Source organism: Mixophyes fleayi, chromosome 4 (genome assembly GCF_038048845.1).
Source record: "Mixophyes fleayi isolate aMixFle1 chromosome 4, aMixFle1.hap1, whole genome shotgun sequence".
In the NCBI taxonomy this organism is placed as follows: Eukaryota; Metazoa; Chordata; class Amphibia; order Anura; family Limnodynastidae; genus Mixophyes; species Mixophyes fleayi.
In genome coordinates, this window is record NC_134405.1 from 9,084,798 (window position 1) to 9,109,623 (window position 24,826).

Below are 24,826 nucleotides of genomic sequence, written 5' to 3' on the forward strand. Positions count from 1 at the left end.
CTCTCACTTTCTCTCCTCTCACTCCATTCCACTCACTCCACACAACATTCTACTGAAACAGCTCTCAAATAAATGATCAATGATCTACTAAATGCAAAGTATAAGTGTCATTTCTCCATAGTCATTGTTCTGGACCTTCTTTTGACACTGTTGATCGTAATCATCTCCAACACACCATTCACTCCATTGGCCTTCATGACCCAGTTCTATCTTGGTTCATTCGCTACCTATCGAACTACTCCTTTAGTGTGTCCTATGGTGGCACATCATCCTTTCTACTCCCGCTATCTGCTGGGTTTCCAGAAGGTTCTGTTCTTGTCCCTTTATTTATTCTATTGTACACCTCTTTTCTTGGGGCACTAATTTGTTCATTTGACCTCCAGTACCACCTCTAAACTGATGACACCCAAGTCTATATCTCTTCCACTGACATATCCCCTTCTGTACATTCTTGTATATCCAACTGTCTTTCTGTTATCTCAACATTGATGTCCCACTGCTACTAATAACTCAATATATCCAAAATAGACATTATCACCTTCCCTCCTGCCAGAGTGACCACCTCCCCTCAACTCTCCCTCACTGTCAATAATACCAAAGTGTCCACAGGTTTCCAGGCCCGCTGCTTTGGTGTTACACTTGACTCTGCGCTCTGTTTTGCTCCTCACATCCAAACTTTCTCCCAGTTTTGTTGACTACCAAAACTCTTATCCATTCTCTCATCATCTCCCATCTTAATTAATGTAACCTCCTGGTATCTGGCATTTCCAACACTCATGTATTCACACTTCAATCCATTCTTAATGCTGCTGCATAATTGAACTTCCTCTCTCACAGCTACACATATGCTGCACCACTTTTCCAAATCCCTACACTGACTTACTCAACCTTACCTACAAAGCACTCAACAATACCACCCCATTATACTTATCAAATCTCATATCAAAATAGTCTCCCTCCCACCCTCTTAGGTCTTATAACTCTGACCTGCGCTTTTTTCTTGTCTCTGGTAACAACCATTCACTCCCATCTACAAGACTTCTACCGTGCTGTTCCCAACTTATGGAATTACATAGCATGACCAATCAGACTTTGCCACAGCCTTTAAATCTTTAGAGCACTCCTAAATGGTGGCAGCCTGAGAAGTAAACGGGGTTTGTAACCCACAAATCAGTTAACTGAGACCAAGAAAAGAATAGATAAACATCTCCTTTAAACAATGTGTGAACAAAGTACATAGGACTAACACATCACAAGTCCAGTAAAACAAATAAATTATAAGTCTATATGTATATTGGACTTGTGATATGTTAGTCCTATGTACTTTTTTTACATATTGTTTAAAGGTTGTATAAAGGTAGCGCCTAGAGATGTTTATCTATTCTTTTCTTGGCCTGAAAAATATATTAGTTCCACAATCAAAAACGAAAATTCGACATTATTAATATCAGCTTTTATTGAACATCAAGTGTTATCAGTAGCATAAATGGTAATTACAGATACTGTGTGAACATGGTCCTTCAGTCTATATACAGGTCAGTGCTGTCTGATTTGGATCACTAAGAAAAAAGTAGCCGGGGAAGCAATGTTTTCTCATTGAGGCTTATTTAATAACATGGTGTGAAGAACAAGGCTGCGCTATAACACATAGATACCAGATATCAGCTATTACCCTCTGATGTCATCAAACCAACAACTATTGTGTTATGATTGATTGTTATAGGATACAGCAACCAGGGCTTTACTTGCACCATTTTACTAAATAACCCTTTCTGAGTACATCGGTCTCATAACAGAGGGAGGTAAGACAGTAATAGAAAGGTATGAGGGAAATAATAAGGAGATGCAACAGAAACACTTGCCACATTCAAAATATAATTGCACATCCCTTGTAGGGATATTATGGAGATATAAAGTGATAATATGGTTATGATATATATGCTACATTCAGATCCTCAGGGTAATTCTCATGCATGTATCTTCTGGTGAGTGACAAGTGGTTTATTTTCAATTAAACACTTGCTGCATTCAGACTATTTAAATGGTTTATTTTTTATGGGAATTACCTGATTTTCAATTAGAGCTGACTTGTGGGTAAAACACTTGCTACATTCAAAGCATTTAAATGGTTTCTCCTCAGTGTGAATGCTCTAATGTGCAACAAGAGCCTAATTGTAAATAAAATACTTGCGACATTCAGAGCATTAAAATAGTTTCTCTCTTGTGTGAATCCTTTGATGATTTTTAAGAGTTGACAATTGGTTAAAACTCTTGCTACATTCAGAGCATTTAAATGGTTTCTCTCCTGTGTGAATCCTATGATGTGCAACAAGACTTGAATTCTCGGTAAAACACTTGCTACATTCAGAGCATTTAAATGGTTTCTCTCCTGTGTGATTCCTCTGATGTCTAACAAGGTGTGACTTTTTGGTAAAACACTTAAAACATTGAGAGCATTTAAATGGTTTCTCTCCTGTGTGAATCCTCTGATGGCTTGCAAGATGTGACTTTTTGAAAAAACACTTGGAACAATCAGAACAATAATATGGTTTCTCTCCTGTGTGAATCATCTGGTGAACAACAAGTTGTGACTTTCTAGCAAAACTCTTGCTATATTCGGAGCAATGAAATGGTTTCTCTGCTGTGTGAATCTTCTTATGTGCAACAAGAGTTGACTTTTGGGTAAAACACTGTCCACATTCAGAGCAATTAAATGGTTTCTCTCCAGTGTGAATCCTCTGATGTTTTACAAGATCTGACCTTTTGGTAAAACACTTGAAACATTCAGAGCACAAATAGGGTTTCTCTCCTGTACGATTCATAATGTATTTCATCAGCAATGACTTAGTTGTAGAAGGTTTTTTTCTGTTCAAAAATGAAATTAGCTTGTGTAGATTTTCTACGGGATAGGAATAATTGGTGTCTGTAGTCTTTTCCTTGTAGGTGAGGATTATTTTTGGAACTCTCAGGAGTTCAGAGGACAAGGTCCTTTCCAAGATGTCTTTTGATTTTAGTTGGAATCCTGTGAGAAAACAAAATGTTTATAATGATTCAATGAATGGATCTATGTTAACAGTAGTAGTGTTATATCGTGTAATAAGCACTAAAATATTTTATACACTAACAAATGTGACCAAGTCACTGACCATTGTTTTTATTGAGAAGACTTATCTGATCTGTGCACCCAGACAAGACAAAACGCTGTGATATATATCGAGACAGGAGGTAATGTACAAGTCACCAATTCGCTATGAATTACCGGTAAGTTTTAATAGTAAAAACAATTTATAGTGTGTAACCTGATTTGTACTTAAACTTGTATTTTTTAGAATACTTATTGCTTAATTTGGGAATAGCCTGTACAATGCTATTAAATGTTATAATCTATGCGACCATCAAAACGGCTGCTATATATGGGCAAGAATGTAGATCCATCAAACAAAGGTGATTCTTCATTGCTTTGTTATTACCTTGCTGTGACTTCTTTGTATTATGTACTGAAACCAGGGTATGATAACATCATTTGTACAACACACTTTCCATTGTAAGTTTATTTATTGAACTGCAACAAGATCTCTGGCTCTCAGTCTGCTGTGGAATCTTGGGTTGTAGGTGGTATTGACACTGAACTGTGTACTTATTGCAATAACCCAAAATGTAATAAATAGACCTCTATTTTTTACAACTTTCACATGTGATATGGATAACATATTTATTTTACTTTTATAAAAGTAATTTACATATTTAGTTTTAGGTGATGCTCCTGTGACAAATATTCAGAATAAGTACACTAAAGACAAAAAAGTGTTCAAAATGAGGCAGCCAATCATGTGGCAGAAGCTTATTGTGTGCTCCAAACCAGTGGAAGAAAGTTATACCTGATAAAGTTGCTACTGAGGGCATATATATATATATATATATATATATATATATATATATATATATATATACACACTTTTAGAATTTATGCTACAAAAAATTCAACGTAAGCCAAAGTGATTATGCAACTAATTTGCTTTATAAGATTATGGGAGAACTAAATTATTTCTGCCCTTTAATATATGACTCATACGAGTTAAGTGAAAACCTAGAAATGTCCATCAACATATTTATACATATATTACAAATGTATATTAATATTTTTGATTATTCATGAACATGAATAGTTATTATACATTATTATACTATTTATTTTACTTTATTATAACATGAATAGTTATTATACATTATTATACTATGTATTATACTTTATTATAACATGAATAGTTATTATACATTATTATAATATTTATTATACTTTATTATAACATGAATAGTTATTATACAGGCAGATAGCAATACACCCCTGTATTATTAGAAGGGATGGTGTTTTCTCGACATGGGATAATTAAAAGTATCAAATAGAAACATTGATCCCAGTTAGAGGAACTGCCAAACATTTACAGGAAAATGGAATTGCACTAATTATTGAGCAAACATAGTAATAATTATCTCAAACCCACTTTATACTACAGATACAAATGTCAAATGAATCAAGTTATATTAACAACTATATTCCTCCAATCCTATATTCAGTATAAGACCACACACCAAAAGAGAGGATTGTTTTGGTACAGATAGCAATTTTTAAATTACATTTTATTTTAAAATGATGTATACATAATAATTGGTTTCATATTTTGCTCTTTCTTTTAATTATTCTAATAAAAGTTAATTTGCATTGATTATTTTGGAGAATATCCCATATAGATAAAATCGTGCAAGCTGAACAACTTATTTTTTCTTTATCCTATCATAAGAAAGTTTAAGATAGCACCCGAGTAACAAAGAACTGGGAATATACATGAAAATCATTAGTATACATGAGATAAATGATATGAAATAGCCCAGGATACAGCTTTCTGTGATTAGTGTGACAGTCTTTCTCTCTTTTTTTATATTCATGAATATCTAACTACACTGCCAACCATATATGAATGTACTTACATATAATGTACAGTGTATTATCAGGATATTTATAGTTCAAGACATGTATATCCAGCTTTGATTTACAATAAAATATTTACTAATAGATACAACAAATGCAGAATATACAATGTACAGTATCATCATCATCATCAGTAATGTAACAGTAATGTACATTAATAATTATAATTCTGTTTGGTTACAAAAATAAGTATACAAACAATGTTCTGACAAAAACATATCTCACATTTACAAATATACAATAACAACAACATAATATCTCCAAATGATTGTGTATATATCAGTATATTCTTATACATAACATAATTACCTTACTCTGAAGATTTCCCCTTCTATCTCTTTCCCTCCTGATCATTCTTACTGTTCCATCCTTCCAGCTCTCCAGCCACCAACTCACTAACACTGGGCTGATACTGCCTATTTATAGTCATTCCTCCCCATCTCTCTTCAATAGTTCCCGGGATGACCAGAAGGTTCTCAGACTGTTTGTCTACTGGTCTCTCATGTAAATAACATTGACTTGTAAATGAGGTATAAACATTCCTAAGGCCACTTGCTACATGGGAAAATTCTAATTAGATCTTGGCAGGATCTTGCATTCTAATTAGATCTTCGCAGTCTCTGACATCCTGTTATGTCAACAAATGGACCTATTGTTAAGTATTCACCTATTGTCTAGGCAGAGAGTGTCAGCAGAGTGACCTGTTTTAGATATCTGCAGTAACTCAATTTAATATTGTTCATTCTTAAAAATGAACTATAACAATATATAGTAATGTAAAAAAGTTATTGCTCAAGCGCTGCAATTACCAAAGAGAGAGATGATATGTATGTGTTGTACTCAGCAATGATAAGTGATGGTTAGGGGAACAAGATACAAATATTTAACAAAAATTTTCCATGTCATACAACATAATATGTCGCAGGTAAATGGTGTCCAAATGTATCAATAGTTCAAATAGTATATAAATATACATAAACTTATTTGTAAAGGCAGAATATTAATGATATTCATCTAAATTACACCAGAATGATAATACCCTTAAGATGGGTAAACACTGCAAAAACTTTTAGTCAATTAGTTGTCTCTAACGATTGTATAAATGACTGAAGTCTAGATTAGCAGCTGATTCAGGTGTACACACTGTACCCAATTACCTTCATATCTCTGCTCTTCATCTGTCATAACCATTGGCTACAAGTGACAGCTGACCCGGGTGTCAGTGGATAAAGCAAAATGCTCAATGAACTGTGTAAGATTCAGAAGCTAAGATGTTACTTTCCAAACTGCTACATAAGATAACAGTGTTTCAGCAAAGGCTGACTGCAGGTCACAGTGATTATTGGTAAATGGTTATTAGACTGAGATATATTTTAATGGCGAGTGGGGAACATCATTTAAGACATAATACTTAGTTCACTAAAATAAAGAAAATCTTAGAATGTTATTTAATGTAATTTAATATGACAACAGTCACAATGCTTATTGGTAACATGGGTTTTAGACTGTGACATACTGTACTATACTATACTACTAGAAATAAAACAAAGAAATGCAGAATAAGATGCACAATCTTTGTGGCGTAATCTGTGGCATAGTAAAGGGCTAGAAGAATTGAACAAATTCTCAGGTGAAAGACTGATACCCAAAATTACAATTTTAACAATCAAAAATGTAACATATACAGTGTCCAGTACTGAGGCCTCACGGTATATTTTCATTTTAAATGCATGAAACAGAAAAAACATCAAGTATCCATATTCAGCATTGTACAACTCAGTTGTACAAATAAACTAGTTACCCATTTACAGAGAACGTCACCTCTGACTGTACAGTCCAGTCTCATTGCCCTTGATATTTCCAGTCACTGCATAGAATTGATTATTCTCACCAATATAACATTTTTTACAGGATCTATCAATCTTTAACATTTTCTGCATCTGCACATTTCAGGGACAATGACTAATCCCTTATGCTTGTCTCTGCAGCACCTCTGTGGTGTCTCTAAATGCTGGAATTACACCATACTGACTATCAGTGGACGGCAAAGCTTTAAAGTGAGACATTTTTTGTCTTCTCCTCTATATCAAGTAAGTAATGTATGAGTAGGACAGCAGTATAATGCAGAGCTCTGCAAGGGCTGCCCTATTGTCATTGTGTGATTGTGTACTGCAGCTTTATTTCTTAACACTTAGACCATCCCAGAGGGAAAATGCCCCCAAGTCCCCTTGTTAGACCACTCTAGTCTTCTCTGACATTTAACAAGGCCTTGATGTTATATAAAACACTTGCCACATTTTAAATATAAAAATGATATATCCCCTGTATGGATATTATTTGATACATAGAGATAACTTTTTGGAATTAGTGGCGCTATATAAATAAATCGATGATGATGATACATATACTACATTCATATCCTCAGGGTCACTTTCATGTATAAATCCTCTGGAGACAAAAGCTTTCCTCTCAATTAAACACTTGCTACATTCAGACCATTTAAATGGTTTCTCTCCTGTGTGAATCCTGTGATGTTTCACAAGATACCACAGTACTGATAGAGAATATATAGATATATTACACACATGATATCACAGTACTGATAGAGAATATATAGATATATTACACACATGATACCACAGTACTGATAGAGAATATATAGATATATTACAAACATGATATCACTGTACTGATAGAGAATATATAGATATATTACAAACATGATATCACAGTACTGATAGAGAATATATAGATATATTACACACATGATACCACAGTACTGATAGAGAATATATAGATATAATACACACATGATACCACAATACTGATAGAGAATATATAGATTTATTACACACATGATACCACAGTACTGATAGAGAATATATAGATATATTGCACACATGATACCACAGTACTGATAGAGAATATATAGATATATTACACACATGATACCACAGTACTGATAGAGAATATAAAGATATATTACACACATGATACCACAGTACCGATAGAGAATATATAGATATAATACACACATGACACCACAGTACAGATAGAGAATAAATAAATATATATATATATATATATATATATATATATATATATATATATATATATATATATGTATATATGTATATTACACACATGATACCACAGTACTGTACACATATACTTTTATTAATGTTTCTTTGTATATTTTTCACAATATATATATATATATATATATATATATATATATCAATTGTTGGTTCGTGAAACTATTTTGGGCAAAATGTTGGATTTTAATATTACGGGAGTACTAAATTATTCCTGTCCCTACATATGATTCATACAGTTTAATTGTAATGCTATAAATGTTCATCAGTATGTTTACACATATATTATAAATGTACAGTTTTATTTTGCTATTTCTCCTCATCTCTGTTCATTTGTTCCCAGATGACAAAAAAAAGTATTCTCAGACTGTTTGTCTCCAGGTGATTTTTAAATTAGGGTCTCATAAAATGTGTTTTCTTTCATCAAAGCTGCTTCTCATGTAAACTTCCCTGACATGTAAATAAGATATAAATATTCCTGAAGTCACTGACTACAAAGGAAAATTATAATTAGACCTCAGCAGTTGGTACAATTTTCTAATGAGATCATCGCAAACCTTTTGTTTAGTATTCCCCTATTGTCTATGCAGAGGGTGTGAGCAGAAAGATCTGTTCTACATATCAGCAGTAACTCTGATTTCTATATGATTCACCATAAGAAAATTAGACATAACACACACATATAAATCTCCAATGATTATGGTAATATGTTTAGCACAGTGATGTATGTTTATATTTAGTGTAAGAACTGTCCAGAAAGGGCAGAGTTCGGTGTGAGTTGGTCATCTTACCATGTATTACATTATGTGGAATGGACATTCTCTGTTTTTCAATACAGATTACAGCTTGAATAGGATTAATAATCCCATTGGTGAGTGCAGAGGATCCTATGTTTATGTAAATAGATCCTGTATATTACAAGCAGGACAACACTCAGAATGAGCACAAAATCATAGTTGTTAGGTTAATCCAATTGATTAATGAGTTGATACAAAAGACCACAACAAGTGATAAAAGGACGAATTAACTTGTTGCTTAAATGGATTAACCCAGTGGTTCCCAAACTTTTGCAGTTTGCGGCACCCTTAGAGTCTCCATAATTTTTTTAAGGCACCCCTCCAAAATAATTACCGAGCAGTCCTGTTTTAGAAGTAGTTGGGTAAAAAAATTGTAATAAGTATTTAGGTCAGGACAGAAATGCTTATTTAGTTGTATGCAAAAATGCCTCCTCAGCATCCAGACACTCTGCCCTCTCTCACGCTGCCCCCTCTGCCCTCTGTCACGCTGTCCCCCCTCCTCTGCCATCTGTCACGCTGTCCCCCCTCCTCTGCCCTCTGTCCCCTCTCCTCTGCCCTCTGTCATGCTGTCCCCCCTCCTCTGCCCTCTGTCTGTCACGCTGTCCCACCTCCTCTGCCCTCTGTCACGCTGTCCCCCCTCCTCTGCCCTCTGTCATGCTGTCCCCCCTCCTCTGCCCTCTGTCATGCTGTCCCCCCTCCTCTGCCCTCTTGTCACGCTGTCCCCCCTCCTCCTCCCTCTGTCACGCTGTCCCCCTCCACTGCCCCTCTCACGCTGTCCTCCTCCTCTGCCCACTGTCCCCCTCCTCTGCCCTCTGTCACGCTGGTCCAGCTCCTCTGCCCTCTGTCATGCTGTCCCCCCTCCTCTGCCCTCTGTCATGCTGTCCCAGCTCCTCTTCCACGCTGTCCTCCTCCTCTGTCTCCCTCCTGTCACGCTGTCCCAGCTCCTCTGCCCTCTGTCACGCTGTCCCCCTCCTGTCATGCTGTCACTCTCCTCTGTCCCCCTCCTGTCATGCTGTCACTCTCTTCTGTCTCCCTCCTGTCATGCTGTCACTCTCCTCTGTCCTCTGTCACACTGTCCCCCTCCTGTCACGCTGTCACTCTCCTCTGTCCCCCTCCTGTCACGCTGTCACTCTCCTCTGTCCCCCTCCTGTCACGCTGTCACTCTCCTCTGTCCCCCTCTTGTCACGCTGTCACTCTGCTCTGTCCCTCTACTGTCACTCTCCTCTGTCCCCTCCTGTCACGCTGTCACTCTCCTCTGTCCCCCTCCTGTCACGCTGTCACTCTGCTCTGTCCCCCTCCTGTCACGCTGTCACTCTGCTCTGTCCCTCTCCTGTCACTCTGCTCTGTCCCCCTCCTGTCATGCTGTCACTCTCTTCTGTCTCCCTCCTGTCATGCTGTCACTCTCCTCTGTCCTCTGTCACACTGTCCCCCTCCTGTCACGCTGTCACTCTCCTCTGTCCCCCTCCTGTCACGCTGTCACTCTCCTCTGTCTCCCTCCTGTCACGCTGTCCCAGCTCCTCTGCCCTCTGTCACTCTCCTCTGTCCCCCTCCTGTCCCTCTCCTGTCACTCTGCTCTGTCCCCCTCCTGTCATGCTGTCACTCTCTTCTGTCTCCCTCCTGTCACGCTGTCACTCTCCTCTGTCCCCCTCCTGTCACGCTGTCACTCTCCTCTGTCTCCCTCCTGTCACGCTGTCCCAGCTCCTCTGCCCTCTGTCACTCTCCTCTGTCCCCCTCCTGTCATGCTGTCACTCTCCTCTGTCCCCCTCTTGTCACGCTGTCACTCTGCTCTGTCCCCCTCCTGTCACGCTGTCACTCTGCTCTGTCCCTCTACTGTCACTCTCCTCTGTCCCCTCCTTTCACGCTGTCACTCTCCTCTGTCCCCCTCCTGTCACGCTGTCACTCTGCTCTGTCCCCCTCCTGTCATGCTGTCACTCTGCTCTGTCCCTCTCCTGTCACTCTGCTCTGTCCCCCTCCTGTCACGCTGTCACTCTCCTCTGTCCCCTCCTGTCATGCTGTCACTCTGCTCTGTCCCCCTCCTGTCATGCTGTCACTCTCCTCTGTCCCCTCCTGTCACGCTGTCACTCTCCTCTGTCCCCCTCCTGTCACGCTGCCACTCTCCTCTGTCCCCTCCTGTCACTCTCCTCTGTCCCCCTCCTGTCACGCTGCCACTCTCCTCTGTCCCCCTCCTTTCACGCTGTCACCCTCCTCTGTCCCCTCCTGTCACTCTGCTCTGTCCCTCTCCTGTCACTCTGCTCTGTCCCCCTCATGTCACGCTGTCACTCTCCTCTGTCCCCTCCTGTCACGCTGTCACTCTGCTCTGTCCCCCTCCTGTCACGCTGCCACTCTCCTCTGTCCCCCTCCTGTCATGCTGTCACCCTCCTCTGTCCCCTCCTGTCACGCTGTCACTCTCCTCTGTCAGTGACAGCCTGCGTGAGAGAGGAGGATGCTGGGTCCCGGCGCCCGGCGGATTGGTAAGTGTTTCTGTTTGTTTGGGTTTTTTATGGCTGGCCCGCGGCACCCCTGAGCACAGTTTGGGAACCGCCGGATTAACCTAATAAATATGATTTTGTGTACATTCTGAGTGTTGACCTGATCGTAATATACTATATTATGCTCTGTGCCTCTGCCCCGGATCTTTACAAGATAGAAGTGGGTGCTGCTGCCCTTATTATGTGTATACTATATAATATATGGTATAATATATATATATATATTAGGTGATGTAAGGTTATCTGTGCTGTTTCCCCCACCTCTCCTATGTCCTATTACCTCTCCCCTGGTAACACTCGGAGTAGATAGTTTCACTTCAGAATATAATTCATACTCGATACCTACAAACCCCTCAACCACTCCACTCCGCACTACATATCCAACCTCACTTCCACACACACTCCCTTCCACCTACTCCATCTACTTCCATCTACTATTAAAGGACTTTTACAGGTACCCTGGGAAACAATGTGTCCTCCTTGGGACTTATATGATAACATTGTGTGAAGAACAAGGATGTGCTGTAACCCATAGCAACCAAATATCAGATACTAGCAGACTGCTATCATCAAACCAACAAATGTGATGGTCTCATTGGTTGCTGTGGGATACCGCGTTCAGTATTTAACTTTCCACATTTACTAACTAACCCTTTCTGAGTACATCAAAACAAAATTAGATCTAGGGTGCTTAAACAACCACAGCACCCTTGAACAAATTGAATGGAATACCACTAAACCACTAAATCAATTGGAACATACAATGGTTTGTACAATGGCGCTCAATAATTTTCCATACAAGGCGCAAAGTAAAGATCTATATTCTGTTGAGCATTAATAGAACAAGTGATAACGAAACATTGGAAACTACTTTGAAAAGATAATATCCTTAAAGATATAATTTAGAGAAAGAGATATTCATATATAGAAAAGCACAGAATCTGCACGATAATTTAGTTTCGAGTGTCCTACCAAGAAAAAGCGAAAGGCCACTTATTGCCACAAAGGGTTTTCACAGATGTGACGTATGTATGGGCTGTAGATGAATAAGATGTGACACATCCAAAATTGTGGAAGTAACCTCTATGGTAGGTGAACAAAATTTCCAAATAAGAGATTTTATTACATGTAACTCAAAAAATGTAATATATGTTTTAGCCTACAATTGTGGGAAAAAATATGTGGGTAAGACCACTAGTGCGTTAAAAATGTGATTAAATGAACACATTCGCAAAATATAAAAGGAGACAATCCCAATCATGCAAGATCTGCACACTTTAAGGAATATCACAAATGATCAATAGAAGATATGTCCTATTTTTGTGCGGTGAAACTTGTCAAAGAAAATTGGAGAACAAGGGATAATACTGTTATTTTAGCTAAAATGAAATGAAATATATATTTTGATATGAAAATTCTTATCCCACGAGGACTTAATAGTGACTTCAAACGCAATTGGTTTTTAAAATAATTAATTGGTTTTCGAATATTCACTAGTCTATTGGGGGTTAAAAGTTTTTAAAGTGAATGGTAATTTTTTGGGTAAATAAGTGTTTTACTTTACTAAGTTAGTCACATTAGCCTGAATAGGCCTAATCTTCACTGATCTTGGAAGCTAAGCAAGTTTGGGTCTGGTTAATACTCGGTTAGGAGACCGCCTGGATATATGATATAGAGATGTGGTTGATGGTTGATTTATCAATATAAAAAGAAAGAGGATACAAGAGAATAACGAACGTGAAGACTCTTTATTGAAGTTGATTGTTGCCTGCCTGTTGATGTAAATATAACACCTAGGGGGGATCATAAGACACCATTACTTTCTGAGTACATAGCTGTAATAACAAAGGTAAATAAGACAGCAATAGAAAAGTATGAAGAAAATAATACTGAAGCTATACCATAGACCAATAGGCGCTCATCTATTGTGAAACAGGACAGTGTGATGTGTTCCTGTAGAAAAGTTCAGTACTGAGAGCTCTGTTCTTTTTACAGAAAAGCACTTGCTACATTCAGAAACTGTATGTATTTTATATTGTGTGAATCCTTTGATGTACAACAAGATCTGATTTATGGGTAAAACATTTGCTACATTTAGAGCATTTAAATTGTTTCTCTCCTGTGTGAATCCTCTGATGTCTAACCAGGTTTCCACTCAGGATAAAACACTTGCTACATTCAGAACATTTAAATGGTTTCTCTCCTGTGTGAATCCTCTGATGTTCAACAAGATATGATTTTTTAGTAAAACACTTGCTACATTCAGAACATTTAAATGGTTTCTCTCCTGTGTGAGACATCTGATGTACAATAAAAACTGATTTCTTGGTGAAACATTTGCTGCATTCAGAACACTTAAATGGCTTATCTCCTGTGTGAAACCTCTGATGTACAACGAGGTGTGCATTCGAGATAAAACACTTGCTACATTCAGAGCATTTAAATGGTTTTTCTCCTGTGTGAATCCTCTGATGTCTAATGAGGTTTCCATTCTGGATAAAACACTTGCTACATTCAGAACATTTAAATGGTTTCTCTCCTGTGTGAATCCTCTGATGTACAACAAGATCTGATTTCTGGGTGAAACGTGTGCTACATTCAGAACATTTAAATAGTTTATCTCCTGTGTGAATCCTATGATGGACAATAAGCTTTGATTTACATGAAAATGTTTTGTCACATTCAGAGCACAGATAGGGCTTCTCTCCTTTCAGATTCATCATGTGTTTGACAACAAAGTAGTTGCAGAAAGTTTCTCCAATTCACAAATGAAGTTAGCTGCTATACAGAAGAATTGATCACTGTAGTATGTCTGACTTGTAGGTGATTTTTTTTGGAACACTCAGATGCTCAGAGAACAAGGACTTTTCCAAGATGTCTTCTCTTATTAATGGGAATCCTGCTCATTAATTCACCTGTAAGCAAAATGAATGTTAAAATGAATGTTACTTTAACTAAAACTATAACAATAGTAGTGTTATATTGGATAAGGAATACAAAAATAATATAAGCACTAACATTTATGACTCAGACATTGACCATTGATTTTATTTTTGTGTGCATCGACACAGAAATATACATACTTAAATGAAAACTGTGAAGTCCTATCTGTATACTCAAAGAAGACAAAAAAGTTGTGAATTATCCACACAGGAGATAATAGACTCACGACAGACTCACTATTAATTAAGAAGCTTACATAATTAGATGTAGGTGTTACTCCTGTGAATAAAATACACAACAAGTACACTAAAGAAGTAAAAATGTTAAAAATGAGGCACTCTGGAGTCATGTAAATATATAATCAGTAATTCATTAGACACCTGTCCCAGGTATATATCTACAAAGAATCACACAAAAAGCAGCAAACGGTGTAGTATTATCAAACAAATTTAAATAAACAGTGATGTGCTCTAATCAATATCTGTATCATAGGAAATTAGATATAAATCATATCTGAGATATATGTTGTCTCCTTCGAGTATTTGGCTAAATAATCTCTTCAAAAGAAATCTGTTTTGCTTGCATAAAAATGAAAGAAAATCATAGTATATCACTAAGTTTTGTGTTATTTTTGTGTGATTGTTTGCATATATATATATATATATTTTTACTGATAGAATTATTGCCACACTATATTCATTATCATGTATTCAATTGTTGGCTCATGAAACTATTTGGACCTTAATCTTAATTGTACAACAAACTTTTTCTTTAAGATTATGGTAGAACACATTTATAACAATACAATATCTACAACATAATATATCAAAATATTTGTGTATATATCAGTATATTCTTATGTATAATATAATTACCTTACTCTGAAGATTTCTCCTTCTATCTCTTTCCCTCCTGATCATTCTTACTGTTCCCTCCTTCCAGCTCTCCAGCCACCAACTCACTAACACTGGGCTGATACTGCCTATTTATAGTCATTCCTCCCCATCTCTCTTCAATAGTTCCCGGGATGACCAGAAGGTTCTCAGACTATTTGTCTCCAGTGGGCAAATGTATCAAGCTGAGAGCTTTCCAGCCGGTTTGAAAAGTGGAGATGTTGCCTATAGCAACCAATCAGATTTTAGCTATCATTTTGTAGAATGTACTAAATAAATGATAGCTAGAATCTGATTGGTTTTTCAAAACCACAGGATATCTCTCAGCTTGATACATTTACCTCAGGTCTCTCATGTAAATTTAATTGACTTGTAAATGGGGTATAAACATTCCTAAGGTCACTGAATACAAAGGGAAATTCTAATTAGACCTCAGCAGGTGGTAAAATCTTCTAATTAGATCATCACAGTCTCTGAAATTCTGTTATGTCAACAAATGGACCTATTGTTTAGGATTCATATATTATCTAGACAGATAGTGTGAGCAGAAAGGTATGTTCTGAATATCAGCAGTAACACTGACACCATATTATTCATTGTTAAAAATAAACCATAACAAAATATATAAGTAAATTAATTTGTAAAGACAGATTATTAATGACATTCATCTAAATTAAACCAGAATGATAGACATTAAATAACCTTATTTAAAACAATCAAATTCATTTTACAGAAGAGAAAACTCCTTTTCAATTGTTAAAAAGCAGGTGATAGCACCCTAAGGAACATGATGCAAAGATTTATGCATACAATGATTAGAAATAGCCATTAGGAAAATATATCAGATAAGTTAATGTCAGCCAAGTTCAGAGAACAGGTTTTAATAGCTCACTGTGCAATGTCAATCATTCATAGAATCCAAGAATGTAAGGAGACAGTCAGTATAAAGGTGAGTAGTGAGATCTAAAACCCTTCAATTACCAGTGTTCTGTCTTAAAATGTCAGAGAAAAATAGGCTCACAATACATATCGAATGTCTCAGTTCTTATGTCCCTCCTGGTACCGTGATCTGACACAGCTCAAATGCTGAAAGCAGAGATCTACTTCTGAGAATAATGTGATCAACTGTTACTTATGGAATCAGTCAGTTTTTTTGCAGACCTGTGTAATAAATTCCATAATACTTGTTACACTTAAAAATGTATTAATTGGTCCACACATAATGTGATAAATATTGTATTGCTATCAAGTTCTGATTAGTGCACTGATCTTCCAATGATATATGGAGGTCTTCTGTAGCTATTAAAAGATGTAAATCAGCGGCACAAAGTACATTATTATTAGTCTTTGCAGCAGGTGATAAATGAGGTTTGATGAGCTGATAAACAATTTAGATTTCCATAAACCAGCGGTATAAACACGCTATTCTCTATCTAAGCAGTCGGTGATCAGTGGGATTTTTTTAAACAAAAAGTAATTAATATTAATGAATTCCTCAGTGCTGTGTTATGAATTCTTTATCAGCACCTAGTAAAATGGCCAATCAGTTCTTATGTATATCTATCGCTTTATGTGTGTTGTTAGTTACAGAATTATTGGCACACTAAATTCATTATCATGTATACAGTGGTTGGTTCATTTAACTATTTGGGTCTTAATCTTAAGTAATTGTGCAACAAAAGTTGGTTTTTCTGATGAATATGTGAGATCTAAATTATTCCTGTCCTAACATATATGACTCATACAAATAAGATAAAAATCTAGAAATATATTTACGAATATGTTACAAATGTACAATAATATTTGTAATGGTTCATGTATATCTAACTACACTGCAACCATAGGAAAAAGCAGATACATATAATTTACAGTGCATTATCAGGATATATAAAGTTCAACACATGTAATCCCAGTTTTGTTTTACAATATAATATTTACTAATAGATAATACAATGTGCAGTAGTGTACCCTAATAATTATACTGCTGTTAGATTACAATACTATCCAGATAATCATTGTTAAGATAAAATATATATGATATGTATTACAAATAACATAATATCTATAAATGTTTGTATTTGTCTCAGTATATTATTGCACAATAACATTATGTCAGAACACATTTATAACAATACAATATCTACAGCACAGTATCTCCAAATATTTGTGTATATGTCAGTATATTCTTATGCATAATATAATTACCTTACTCTAAAGATTTCTCCTTCTATCTCTTTCCCCTTCTGATCATTCTTACTGCTCCATCCTTCCAGCTCTGCAGCCACCAACTCACTAACACTGGGCTGATACTGCCTATTTATAGTCATTCCTCCCCATCTCTCTTCAATAGTTCCCGGGATGACCAGAAGGTTCTCAGACTATTTGTCTCCAGTGGGTAAATGTATCAAGCTGAGAGCTTTCCAGCGGGTTTGAAAAGTGGAGATGTTGCCTATAGCAACCAATCAGATTCTAGCTATCATTTTGTAGAATGTACTAAATAAATGATAGCTAGAATCTGATTGGTTTTTCAAAACCATAGGATATCTCTCAGCTTGATACATTTACCTCAGGTCTCTCATGTAAATTTAATTGACATGTAAATGGGGTATAAACATTCCTAAGGTCACTTACTACAAAGGAAAATTCTAATAAGACCTTGGCGGGAGGTAAAATCTTCTAATTAGAGGATCACAGTGTCTGACATCCTGTTATGTCAACAAATTGATCTTTTGTTTAGGATTAACCTACTGTCTATGCAGAGGGTGTGAGCAGAAAGACCTGTTCTGTATGTCAGCAGTAATTTCGATTTCAATGTGATTCACAATAATAAATATTAGACATAAAACACACGTTTAGATCTCCAATGATTAAACCACAAGATATTGCATCTGGTAGACATGGTATAGTCTGAAGAGAGCAGATATAATATGAATCAGAGTGGAATAAATTAATTCTGGCCATGCCAAAATGCCACATTGTACTTCTACTGTGTTAACTCTGACCGCTTCAGACTACAATTCAAACTCCTTACCCACAAAGGCCTCAGACATTCCTCACCCCCTACATATCCACCCTCACACACACTCCCTCCCACCCACTCCACTCTGACAATGACACCAGCTCCACCTCCTTACTTATTATCTCTTCATGCTCCCACAATCAGGACCTTTGCTGTTCCCAACCTCTGGAACACATCCCCACTCCCAATTAGACTATCGATCAGTGTAAAGCCTGCAATCGTGCCCTTAAATCTCATGTTTTCATTCAATCCTACCAGCCCTCCTCTTGACTCTCGCACCTCCATACCCCTACCTCTGCTCACCCCACTTTGTTTCACCCACTCTGTGTCTGCCCATCCCCTTTTGAATGTAAGCTCTCATGAGCAGGGCATAGAGTTTCCCTTATGTAATTATGTCAATTTGTTGTTTGTATTCATATGCTACTGTCCCTTTTTGTACTTATGTTATTTTGTCATTGTGTTCGATGTTCTAACCCCCAGTGTACGACACTTCAGAACCCTTGTTATGCCTTATGAATAAAATATAATAATAATTAAAAAAGAGTTACCATGAAAAGGCATAATACAGCAAAGAACCCAGAGGTGATGTAAATGATAGCGACTACACACAGCTGACATCCCTAATATAATGTGAAAAGGGCCGTTATAACATAAATGTGAGTGACCACTAGAGGGTGCAACTAGTGGATTGTGTAAAGTTACTTGGATGCATAGGATTGAGGTTATCATCTTCAGCTACATAACATTCTGCACATATACAGGGCCATGTACCCTCTACTGTAAGTCATAAGGATATTAGAAGTCACCAAGGTGATCCACAACAATATAATGGCACAATACTGAAAGCAGGATACTTTTATACAAGACATATAAAGCCAAGGTGACTACTAATATCCTTAATAACATACAGTAGATTTACATATTAGAACCACGTGTATATTATATTCACATCACACTCTACTTCCCCCTCACAACTCTTTCCCTTGGGAGAACCACAAACATGAGGGAGCACAGACATTTAACTTGGGCTTCTTCTGAAAACATTTCTCAGGAGAGTGTAAAGATACCAGGGATGGTATCCACCAGTGGGCTCTCTAATCACTGGGGCACAACTCCAAACTGGTGAAAGAAGCTGACTTATTTTTTAAAATCACACAATACAGTGAATAGTTCCAGTTTCCAGCCAGTTGATAACCCCAAAGCTTACAGAAGGCACCGGTAAATAACCGCTAAAATGTCTCTAGTGGGGTCACCCTGCTTTGTCCACAGATAGCAGAACCATTTTAGAGATCAGTGACACCAAGGAGTGCAGCCAGAACAATTAAGACCACTTTGTATGTGCAAACAAAAAAAAATATAGTCCAGGGCTCTAAAGAAAGAATATACAAATCACTATCTGTAGGCATGAACATCATTAGGATTTTGTACACAATATAGCTATATTGGGATAAGCTCACCACATTGTCTGCTGAATTGTGACTGATTATATTCCTCTAAAGAAGCTACCTTGTTGGTAAGGAAACACATCAGGAACCAAATCACTTCTGCTCTGACAAACTCAAAGATTAGATCCTTAACTGGACTCACTGATTATCACTGTAAAAGGACCGATTTCAGCTGTCATTCAAAGCGGTATGATTACAAACAGGAATGTTTTCCTTTAACATTGGAGCCATCTTGGTCGGACCACAGAACACACCTATCTAAGAGATCTCCTGGCAGACTGCAGGGATCCCCTCTCGCTGGTGAATGCAGTTAGACTGGACCCATGAATGACAGCTACAACGTATGGGTCATCTACACTAAGAAGGGATAAACAACAGTCCTGTGAGAGTATTGCTTAGTGTCCTATGGTCCTAATAAGAGTGTTTGTAATTAATTACAATCTAGAAAAGTGATCATCATTATATGAGATTGGTGAGAAGATTTCTGCCATTATCACATGCTGGATTATGTGAGATTTATAGCAAACTGTGTTTAATTACAGTTCAATATATTTTTTAGATATATCTCTATTATATAATAGATATACATATGCGCTCAATATCAGACTGGGTGACACACTCGCAGCAGCGGGGGAACCAAGGAATCCCTCCTTGTAGATACAGTAAATATAAATATGTTCCAACTGCACTCGCGAAGTGTTAATAGAAAAAAGGGGTGAATATTGTAGCAGAATAAATTAGACATATCACATACAATGGCTGGATATGACAAACTAAAGGTGGTGTATCAATGCATACCGTGGAATGAACTAAATGATAGTCTGAATGGAGAAAAAACCAATAGTCCTTGGCTCAATGAGTCCACAAAAAACACACAAAGTCTCTGAAAAACACTTGCAGGATTCGGAATTGCTGTCAATGGGGTATGAACCAATTCGGGATCAATCCAGAAATCCACACATGTCCACGTATGTCAGGATAAACCTCAAAAAGAAGGGAAAGAAAAAAAAAAAGGGGGGGGAAGAAAGAGAGGGAAAGGAGACAAAGAAGGAAAGGAAGATGATATCAGCTGGTGGTACGTGCTATAGTTGATACACAATATATTGTAGTATAAATGCAATCTGTAAGACTGAACAAACGTATGGGACCAAGAGGGAATAACTAAAAAGCAGTTTAATAAGACCCAATACTGACCATAACAATAAACCACAATGAAAACATGCACAGCATGAACACGCCAACTAAAATACGCATTGATAAAAATGGAGTGATGACCAGAGTGTGCACCACCGAACTCACGCTAGTGTTGGTAAACGGCGTGGAAGCGTTACTGGATGAAGGAGAATCAAGGTCCAATGATCTCCCTCAGAATGGAACTCCAGAACAGGCAGGCTGGTTGCAACAGTCGGATCGTGTGTGCCGGAATCCGCGGGTGCGATGCGTTCCACAGTGGAGCGCGGAGTCACTTCCTTCTACGGATACCGGAATGGGTCAAAAAGGTGTCCCAACGCGTTTCATCTCGAACGGAGACTTCTTCAAATATCTCTATTATATGTTTATATGAATAAAAGGTTGGTATCTCAGTTTTGAATTTGGTGAATTACAACGCTTTTTTTTTTTTACCTACAAGAGATGCCTTGATGTTGGCAGGTGATCTTATCCCAACATAGCTGTGTTGTGTACAAAACAAATTCTCCTATTTTTGTATATGTTGACACATAGAGATTTGTTTACTTTAAAATACTGGACTATATCATTTTTCTTTTTAGCATATCCATCTTGATTGTGACATTTATTATAACACCTCTGGACAACATACGTCACCTCCTTGATGGTGACAGATACAGAGACATCACCGAGGCCGATCAATATTCCCTCTAAGGGGTACGGCCAAACATTATGTATTGGGATCCCCTGCACATGGATACAATGTATCCACTCACTGGCTACAGTCTCATGATCGATGTCACTGTACAGCACTGCAGCCATCCAGTCCTATGACCTCAGAGCATTGTATGACCCAAACCAGCACTTCCTCTTGTCGTTTTTTAAAATATGAGATTGTCAGACATGAGGCTCAGGGAAAAGAGGACTCTGCCCATGATAGCTGACATTCTAGAGAGAGGGAGTAATGACTCTGATATGGCAGAGTGTTCTGCTGTTTGTTCACTCACTCACATGGAACTCATACATGTATCCATACTAGCCGTATGCCAGCTCATGAGTATCCATTTACATGTTGTTGTACTTAGTTGTATTTATGGATCGGTTAATATGTTTATTATATTCATGTTTGTCATATCTGTAAGATGTATGTCATATTTATAAGCTGATTGTCCGGCACTATGGTATCTGCGGTACACTATATATAAATGATGATGATGAAGATGAGGAATGTCTTCAGAAGTGTTAAAATACAAGAAGTTTTTGATGTAGGCGTCAATATCGAGAGCTAAAGATCAAATTAAAAGCAGTGATTAATCCAACCACATTCAGTATCATTGTGGGGTGTTAATGAAATGAAATTATAAGAAAACCTCGCATAATGTGCCCATAAAATGGGAATGATCTATGGGAATGAAGGTGTCTTCTGCATGAAAAGGGAGTCCATAAAGGACATATCTATAGGGGAGTAGACTTCGTGGGTACAGAATAGTTATTATTTATTTTTATTTTTTCATGCAAATCATGCATTTCAAGTAGGGCAGTAATTTTATGCGGGGCCTGGAGGTGGTCTGAGGGTATTGGGAGGTAATGGAGCTAATGAATATGTATATATATATATATATATATATATATATATATATATATAATGGGGAGATGTTAGTTAATTAGCCACCATTACACAGTGAGTAGTTGTTCCTCTGGAGGACATGAGACAAGAGACAGCAACTAGCAGGGAATACTATGTATCTTTCCTTCTACTGAGCAATTACTGATTGGCAGTAAGACCCTGGGACTGATTCATTGAGTCATGCTTACTGAGAGTAATGTGGTTTTAATTTTAAAAGGTGTATATATAAATATATACTCTAAATGAAATACATTCATTAGGATGTTCTTAATGTCTACCGAACATAAAATACATTTTTACAGTTTCTCCGGATTGCAAACACATGTTATATCATGCGCACAAGACTGTCATCACTAGTAATCAGGACTTAACCTAGTCCTGTAGCTGAAGCAAGAGATACGGCAGATAAACAAGTACCTGTGAGATGCCCAAAGCTTGAATCAGATATATCTCCGTGCGCTCATGTTTGTCACGCCATTACTGTACATACAATAAGGATGAAAGCTAGATCCCCACACTGTTCCCTCCCAGAATTTATAAGTTGTAGTAAGTGTCCTATGAGTACATAGATTAATTGAACGTTGCTGCGTTTAGTTGTGTATGGTCCAGTTCTAGTTGTGCATATATTAAATGTGCTGATTATACACAAAATCGCCATTTACGCTCCTTGGTGAATCAGGCCCCCTATGTTTGTATTTCAGTTTACGCAAAATAACCACATGACTAATACATTTGCTGTAAGTTACTATTGTGTTCTTGCTGTGTTTTCATTATTGGTTGTCATACAATCAGCTTGGATGACCACCTAATTATCACCCCTGGTTCCATATTCTAAAATGCAGAAGAGTATATAATACTCATTACTACTGAAAAATATATTAGTTCCACAATCAAAAACAGAATCTACACATTTATCAATATCTGTTTTTATTAAACATCAGTGTGATAGAAACAGCTGCCAGTAACATAAATGGTAATTACAGATATTGTGTGAACATGGTCCTTCAGTCTATATACAGGTCAGTGATGTCTGATGTCGATCACTGTGGAGTATAAAATAAATAGTTTTGAAGGACGTTAGCAGGTACCCTGGGGAACAATGTGTCCTCCTTGGGAGTTATTTAATAATAGGATGGGAAGTACAAGGATTTGATGTAACCCATAGCAACCAGATATCAGCTATTAGCAACCTGCTCTCTTCAAACCAGCAAATGTGATTATCTGATTGGTTGTTATGGGGTACAGAAACCAGTATTTTACATTCAACATTTACTAAATAACCCTTTCTGAGTACATAGTTGTCATAACAGAGGGAGATAAAACAGTAATAGAAAAGTATGAGGTAAAGAACACAGAGGCTATAACAAAGTCCAATAGGAGCACATGTAGTGTATAACAGGGCAGTGTGCAGTGTACCTATAGAAATATTCAGTACTGATAGCTCTGTCTGACATAGAAGTAATCCCAGTACTGAGAAGAGCTGCTGTAACTCTCTTCTAGAAAGTTCTTCTATATACTAGTCCCAGCACCAGCATGAGCAGAACAGCAGTATATTACAGAGTGTGATGTCACATCATCATTGCCTAGCTCTAATAATATACAGCTCTAGGTCATAACAGGAAAATCACGACAGGTGGGAAAATGCCCCAAGTCCAGTTACCAGACTGCTCTAGTCTTTAATGGTTTATATCTCTTGTGAACCTTCTGATGTACAACAAGATTTGATTTATGGGTAAAACATTTGCTACATTCAGAACATTTAAATGGTTTCTCTCCTGTGTGAGTCCTCTGATGTTTCATAAGATCTGCCTTTAGTGTAAAACACTTGCTACATTCAGAGCATTTAAATGGTTTCTCTCCTGTGTGAATCTTCTGATGGACAACAAGATTGGATTTCTGGGTAAAACACTTGCAACATTCAGAGCATTTAAATGGTTTTTCTCCTGTGTGAATCCTCTGATGTTGTACAAGATCTGCCTTTAGTGTAAAACACTTGCTACATTCAGAGCATTTAAATGGTTTCTCTCCTGTGTGAATCCTGTGATGGAGAATAAGCTTTGATTTGTATGAAAATGTTTTGTCACATTCAGAGCACAGATAGGGCTTCTCTTCTTTTAGACTCATCGTATGTTTTACAACAAATTAGTTGTAGAAATTTTCTCCTATTCAGAAATGAAGTTAGCTGCTTAAAAGAAGAACTGATGACTGTAGTATAGATGACTTGTAGGTAAGATGTTTTGGAACAATGAGATGCTCAGAGAACAAGGACCTTTCCAAGCTGTCTTCTGTTATTAATGGGAATCCTGCTCATTAATTCACCTGTAAGCAAAATGAATGTTAAGATTTAGCAGCCTAATCATTACA

General features: G+C 37.3%; 1 protein-coding gene across 1 annotated transcript in view; it reads right to left on the minus strand.

Annotated features, from left to right (window-relative positions):
• The window catches only part of LOC142149646 (uncharacterized), a 66,220-nt gene extending 41,634 nt beyond the window's left edge, over positions 1 to 24,586 (minus strand). The window contains exons 1-3 of the mRNA XM_075204962.1: positions 24,164 to 24,586; positions 13,409 to 14,019; positions 2,218 to 2,814 (exon numbers count right to left, since the gene is read on the minus strand). Of these exons, the coding sequence (XP_075061063.1) occupies positions 2,218 to 2,814; positions 13,409 to 14,019; positions 24,164 to 24,586 (1,631 nt within the window). The remainder of the gene's footprint in view (positions 1 to 2,217; positions 2,815 to 13,408; positions 14,020 to 24,163) is intronic.
• Between the last annotated feature and the right edge of the window lie 240 nt (positions 24,587 to 24,826).